Source organism: Pseudopodoces humilis, chromosome 8 (genome assembly GCF_049639895.1).
Source record: "Pseudopodoces humilis isolate 2021_Gansu_Grassland_sample_001 chromosome 8, ASM4963989v1, whole genome shotgun sequence".
Taxonomy (NCBI): domain Eukaryota; kingdom Metazoa; phylum Chordata; class Aves; order Passeriformes; family Paridae; genus Pseudopodoces; species Pseudopodoces humilis.
The window spans coordinates 6,097,840-6,105,081 of record NC_142207.1 but is presented as its reverse complement, the minus strand read 5'-3'; the positions used below and the strand labels follow the sequence as shown (position 1 = coordinate 6,105,081).

Genomic DNA, 7,242 nt, shown 5'->3' with positions numbered 1-7,242 from the left:
TCTGTATAGCTCTTTCAAAACATAAAGTGAGGGAGTGGCATCCTTTGAGCAAAAACCTCTGGGGCTCTATCTGCTTAAGTGTTTCCTAAGTTTCAGCACTATGAGAATATGAGAATACTCCATTGTTAGGGGATTTTGGAGGCATGCCTGGATCAAGGAAGTACTTCCTCGTCATGCTGTTTCCTTTCCCAAACAATGTAAAAAATGGCCTTTTCAACCAAACATCTAGATGTGGTCACTTTGTACATTGTCCAACTAGAGCACAACCATCGTAAGATAAACCATTCACTTGCATGAATGGCTCCATGTTATTACTGCGACTTCCTTTTTATTTTCATGGTGATTTTGTTTTGATTTATGTGTATGCATAGAAGTTCAAGCCCCTGTGTAGTGACTGTGTCATAAAGCTGGCCAAGAAAGCAGCGACTCCCCCTGCTCACTGCCCTCTGTACATTTGCTGGGGCAGCCTCACTGTATCCCTCAGCTTTTCACATGCTCCTCTAATGTGGGCTTGGTACCACCTGATCAGACAGAGTGAAAACACACCTACAGATAATGGATTACCACACAAATAATAGGTTACAGTGGCATTTTTCCCCATTGCTTTAAGTGTTTTGACTTTACTTCCAAGTAACATTTCAGAGAAAGCAAAAGTGTACATGCTCTGTTCTTGGCTTAGCCTTGCACAATTCAAAGGATTTATAACTAATCTCAGGCATTCAAAATGTGTGCATTAGAGTATTAGGTGAATATCCATGTTTCAGTCCAGCATTGAAGTAAGCAAAGTACTTAGTGCCTGAATTCAGTGGAAAAAGTCTTTGTAAATACATTATAAATCTTTTAAACTATCACATAACATTTTAAACTAGTTTGTAACCAACACTCAGTGATTTGTCACCATACTCACATTTGTTCTCTGTTCTGTGTCTTGAATTGCATATTTGAAATTACTTGGACACAACTAATATTCTGTGACTTCAAGAAAGTGCTGAGACTATGTATTGTGTATATCTTGAAGAACGTCATGATTATTCTGTGTGCTAGAGGAGTAATTTGGAAAAAGACTTGGAAAATCCCCTTGAAAACTTTGGAAAAGTCTTGGTCTGTGTGGACTGGTCCAATGTATAAATCACAAAATTAGGTTCATTTGCCTTTGTCGCTGAATTTACACTTTGAGAAATGCATTTACCAGGACCACTTTTGCTTCACAGAGATCTAAAAAGTCACAGCCTCAACAAAAAATCAGCTTAAAGGTGATTTTCTTTTGAAATGGAGTAAACATTTTTTACCAACATGGTATATTTGGAATAGCATGGTGGATCTGAGAGAAATTTGCCTTATTTTCTCTGACTTATTCATAGGTAAAATGGCAAAACTGGATTAATAATTTCTTGCTATGTTTTCTTATGACAACTTCTTCCAATTTGCAAATGTTTGCTCTGTAAACAGTACAAATCTATATTATATTAATATTTATAGATATATAAAATTATTTAGAAATAAATACATGAGACATGTGGCTTTTGACTAATTTTTCTTGCTGAAGCAGAACTCCAAAGAATTTGCCACTCCTTTTCAAGATAGTCTTCTGTCCATAGATTCATTAATTCTACCAAGAACAATGGCAGTTTTATAAAAATCATCCCTCTGGGGCATGGGTTTAAGTTTTTTTAAATTTTGCTAATTAATTTTCTACACAAATTCTTTCTGTTGTTTGTTTAGTGTCCTTTTAGTGGTCTTTGGCAGTAACATGACTGCTGAGTTTATTCTCTCTTACACCCTCTTTCCTGTTAACTTTGCTTGAGGTAGCAGTTGGTTGACTGAAGCATAATGGGAATAATCTAAGTTAATTCTGGGGTCTTTAAACATTTCCTCAACAAATAAGCAGCAGCGTGTTGATAGCCTGTAAGTATTTTATAAGTGCAATTAAATCACAGTGATTGATTGAGCTGGGGTGAAAATCAGAATGATTTAGAGCAGCAAATTCTTCACAGGGAAACCCCTCACTAAATTAAGAAAACACACAAATGAAAAACAAAAATAAACCATTTAAGGAGTTCTGCTCCTATACCACGTTTTCCTCATTTCTCAGCCCTGTTTGGGAGGAACAACTTGATCAAAGTGAGACCTTTGGTTTCTTGAGAATGCATCTTTTCTGCTGTTAATTTATGTTGAGTGAAAACACACATTAGAGTTAACCGATCTAAAAGTTTAGTTGCTAAAAGCAGGGGAAGAAATCTGTGTCCTTTTCACTTTATCTCACTTTTCTCTCCCTTTGCCTGGCTCCAAGTTAGAAAATCTTGCACTTTTTTAGTACTTGCTGGATTCCTCATAGAACACATTCAATTCACTAAATTGCTGGAAAATTATCTATTTTCTGCCAGGTTTTATGCTGGTTCAGCACTGAATCAGCTCAACACAGAATCGGATGATTACTACTGTCATTGCAAGGGAAGGAGTGCAGGATGCAGCCAAGGTTGCAGCCTCCTCACTGGAGAGAAGGGAAGTTTAAAGCAGAATGGTTTTGTTATAAAACATGGAATTTAATGTATAGTCTAGCATAGTGATACTGGCTTCACAAAATCACTAGGGTGCCGTGCCTGTGAAAAATTTGGTAATACCCCCCAATATCCATGTTCCCTGTTTTCAATTCTGTCTGGCTAGTAATTTTTTTTTTCTTTTTTTGACTTGTAGGTTGCTTTTTTAATATTTTTTAATAGATAAATAACAGTTGTATTTATTTTGTTAATGTAAGTACAAATACTCTCAATGGTGCTGTTCTCTTGGGTATCCATTACTTCTGAATGCACTCTACTAATTGAAGACATAACTAACTAGACAATTAAGATTGCAGCACTAATTATTTAATCCTATAGTTTGGCTGATTCCTATTAAAAATATTTTCAAGAACTGGCACACATTCTGTGTTTTTAAAAAGAATGTGAAGATTGTAATATTACTTTAAGAAAGTCTGGATGCAGACAGGATAGGGAAAGCTCCATAGAGGAAAACCACTTACCTCCCTCAGAGCAGGTACACTTTAATAGAATAACTTTATTTCTAGTCAAAAATGGCTTTTATTCAGCTACATTTGATTACTATTAACATGTGAAACTAAATTTAGAACCACAGCAAAGGCAGAAGAAATGTAGGATTGACTTTGTACACATGGCATAAAGGTTAGGCACTTGAAGTAATCTGAGTTTGACTCATGAGGCTGTAAACTTTAGCAATTGCTTAAATAGATTGGTTTTCACCAGTAGATTTTTGCCTCAAAAAGTTCTCTAAGTGACAATTTAAGTAATTCCAAACATAATGTTAACTGGAGCAAATGTATTCCGGTGAAAAAAAAATGTGACATGGAACTCAGAGATGTCAACTGAACAATCAGTATGTACTGAAACTCATTTTCCCGCCTTTCACGAGACATGCAATTTTCTAAGACATTATTGTGTATTTAATATTGTAAATAAAAGCACTGAGAAAAATTCAAGTCAAAATGAAAATAGCACTCAAAATAACTTTTTTTTCATATACTTTTATTTTACCTTGAACAGAAAATTTTGCAAACCATCAATTACTGAGAACGGATGGAAAAACCCTAGAATGTAACAGGAGGCTTTGGTTATAAGTGCCACTTCTACAGCAGAGTTAAGCTATTGTAAACCAAACATCTTGTAGTAAGGTAAAAATATCCAGCCAAACTTTTAAGAAAAACAGCAACACCAAAAACATTTACATATAAACAGAGAAATATTTTCTAAACTTTTAACAGTCACTTTGCTACAATTCAAAGTGTTTAGTTCATACACCTATACATACAGACAGTCACTAAAACTTTTGTGAACCAACCACTTGTCCACAGGACCTGCCTAGACAGTTTGTCATCAATACGAAAGGTTTTTTTATATAAATAAGTCAATTAAACTTCACAGAGACTAAAAGAAACAATATAAAATCCCAACTGTAAATAAATCTGTACATTATGGTCAGTCTTATTTGTCTGAAATCTTGCGCAACTTTAAAGTGTCTCTTTATAAAACGATGGCAAGGAGCAGCGTTAGCTGGAATGGAAACTTGAAGACTCCGACTCTGTAGAAACAGAAGAATGTCCTGCTCGTTTGCCTTTTGAAAGAATCTTGAGGCTTGATCCTCTGCTAACTGATGTCAAGGCATTTTGAGCTGATGTTTTGAACTTGGCACCCAAGAAGGCATACAGAATTGGATTCAGGCAGCAGTGGAAGAACGCCAGGGCTTCCGTAATGGAGATCCATTTGTGCACTATGGTCTCCAAGCTGCAGCGGTGTCTGATGACTCCCAGCAAGATGAAGGTGTCGATGCTGATGCCGATATAATATGGCAGCCAGCAGGCGAAGAAGGCGAGGATGAGGATAACCGTGGTCTTCAAGGCTTTGCGCTTCTGGTGGCCTTTGGATTGTGACAGCTTGGATATGATAATACAGTAGCAAGTCAGAATTATTAGACCAGGCAAGACAAGTCCTACCAAGATATGCTGGAATCTGAAAGAGATCAGCCAGTTCTCATGAGGGTACATGCGATCACAGAAATACTTTCCTTCTACTTCACTGGTACTGGCAAAGATTATATCGGGCACTGTCAGAAGCAAAGCTGGCAGCCACACGCCTACGTACACCACCTTCTCAGCCAACAGCTTTCGTGGGCGCTGGCTGCTGGTGGCATGGACTATTGCCAGGTAACGATCTAAACTTATGAAGGCCAAAATCAAGACGCTGCTGTAGAGGTTGACTGTGTAAATGACATGAACTGCCTTGCATAGAACATTCCCGAAGTACCAGCTTATGGCTGCATCCACAGACCAGAATGGCAAGGTGATGACAAAAAGGAGGTCAGCCACAGAGAGGTGCAGCCTGTATTTATCAGTCATGCTTCTTTGCTTCTTCTGGTAGCCCATAACAATAATAACCAATCCATTGCCAATTATTCCAGTTAAGAAGATGATGGAGTAGATTGTTGGCAAGAAGATCCGGTTGAAATCGGCATTCTCATGCTGAAAGCATGGCTCTTCATAGTCTCCATAGTCACCCGAACCAATCTCATCCGTGCCATTTTCAGAAAGTTCAATTAATAACCCAGATGACAGCTAAAAAAAAAGGAAAAATAAAATTAGATGTTAGCTCCTCTGCAAAAACTTATTCTAATTCTATATGACAATATGTGAAGAGTTGCTTGAACAGTCTCCACTGTCACAAATGGGCAAATATTTTGAAAACCAGATGAGAACATACAATGTTTACATGTAAATATATAAAATACACAGCAAATAAGTTTAAAAACTTCCTTTGTCTTTCTCTGAGGAGTAAGATCTTGCTAAGGGCAGGGCACAAAGGAGCAAAGAAAGACAATGGCTACTCCCAGAAATGTCGTTGGTTCTGGACACTTCAGTGCTCTTATAAGATGGACACTACAAATGGGAGAACCCAGAAAGTGCCAGATGCGAGAGGTCTGTCCACACAGAGCATGACCTACCACATTTAACTCCTACAATAGAGGGCTATTAAAAAAAAAAAAAAAATTACTTAGAAACACTGCTGCTCCAAAGTCCCTTCTCATTAGGAGGACAGGGTCAAGGAGAAATAGAGAAGGTACCCTCGGCTGATGTAATAAAGGATAAATAATAGCAAGAATTCCCTGCTGAGAAGCAATTGACAGTTCCACACACTCAGACAAGGAAAAAAAAAACCCAAAGCCCATAAAGAAAGAAAGAAAGAAAGAAAGAGAGAGGTGACCTTAATCAGGGGAACTCAAACCCCGTGGAGGGTCACCACGATGGGCCACGTTCCCTCTCTTTGTTCCCACCCTGTGCGGTTGCGGGGCAGGGGGTGAGCGCGGCCGGCGCGGGGCTGCAGCCAGACGGACCAAGTGAGCATAGCGGTAGAAAAAGGAAGCGAAATTTGGTAAGGGCATGAAAGCGCGTCAGGAAACCACCAACGGTTTTGGCCACGGCGCTAAAAGCAATGCTGGCGGGAGAGTGCCATCTGGCACCTATTCCTCAGGTTTTCAGATTTGTTGTCACGCCCGGTGTCCCACGGACCCCCGAACTCAGACCCGCAGCGCTTCACACGCGGAGGCACCGGCTCCACGCGGGCATTCACTGCGGCTCTGAAGTTGGAACTTGTCAGAGATCTCCTTTTGCTCCTAACTGCTCTCCAAACCGAGGCAGAGGAGCTGGCTCCGGAAGAGTGGGACACCGCCTCATTTCGAGCGGCGGGTGGGACGGCCGGGCGCTGCCGCCGCTCCCAGTCCCGCCGGCAGCCCGAGGTCTGGGCGCGCACCGGGGCAAAGGGATACCCTTGGAGTCAGACAGCTCCAAACTTCCGCGCCTCTTCCCCTCTCATCATTCCCGTAGCGCTAATTGCTCTGCCGGCGTTTTTCAGTCCACAAATGTGCCACATGTCACTTGAACTGAGAGCAGAGCCCCAGAGAAGGAGCGAAGTCCTGCAGCTGGAACGTGCGGCGGCTGCAGCTGTGCCAAGGTCTGAAGCGCTGCAGGCAGAGGCAGCAGCGGCCGGGGCTCAGAGGGGGAGCCCTGCCCGTTCGCCCCCCGCAGACCCTTCCACTGTCCCGAACCCCGCCGCCCGCAGCCTCCGCCGAGGGCACCTTTGTTTGCAAACAGCGCGCACATGGGCAGCCGCCCGCGCTGCCGGCACTTACATCCAGGCTGTCGAGGCTGCTGTCCATGCTCAGAGCTATCGGACTGCTCCGCGCTCTCAGGCTGTTGCCGTTGCTGCAGCCGCGCCTCTCGCAGTGACACCACTCGCCGCTGCTCCAAACACGCCCCGGCTCTTCTGGCGGGACGCGGCTCTTTATAAGGTCCCGGGCTGCCCCCCCGCCCCCGGGGCAGCCGCGTCTGGCTCCTCCCCGGCGGTGTCGCCGCGCTCTCGGGCTCCGGGCGGGCGCCTCGGGCCGCTCTTTGTCTGCCGCCCCGGGCATGGGAATTGCACTTGCCCGGCGCGCCCGCGGGGGCCACGCTCCTCACGGGGGTATTTGCCCCCCTGTGATTGATGTGTTCATACAAGCGGGCTTTTGAATTTCCCCTCAAGAACATTCTTTGAAGTGTGTTGTAGAGCCCTGGGTTGCCATGGGTACTCCACGCGGGCTGCGAATGAAGTCACTGGTCCAGGAGTCGTGTGGAGGAGGAAGAGCAGGGGTCCTGTATACCATTCAAAATACTGGCACCTCCGTCCTCAAGGGTATCTCTTC

At 42.8% G+C, this 7,242-nt stretch overlaps 1 protein-coding gene across 1 annotated transcript; it reads right to left on the bottom strand.

Annotated features, from left to right (window-relative positions):
- Positions 1–3,518: 3,518 nt before the first annotated feature.
- Positions 3,519–6,810, bottom strand: CXCR4 (C-X-C motif chemokine receptor 4). Its single transcript, XM_005519603.2, has 2 exons — positions 6,694–6,810; positions 3,519–5,122 (listed from the first exon to the last, which is right to left on the bottom strand). Exons 1-2 carry the CDS (start codon positions 6,718–6,720, stop codon positions 4,061–4,063), a joined length of 1,089 nt encoding a protein of 362 aa, XP_005519660.1. The 5' UTR covers positions 6,721–6,810; the 3' UTR covers positions 3,519–4,060.
- Positions 6,811–7,242: the final 432 nt, after the last annotated feature.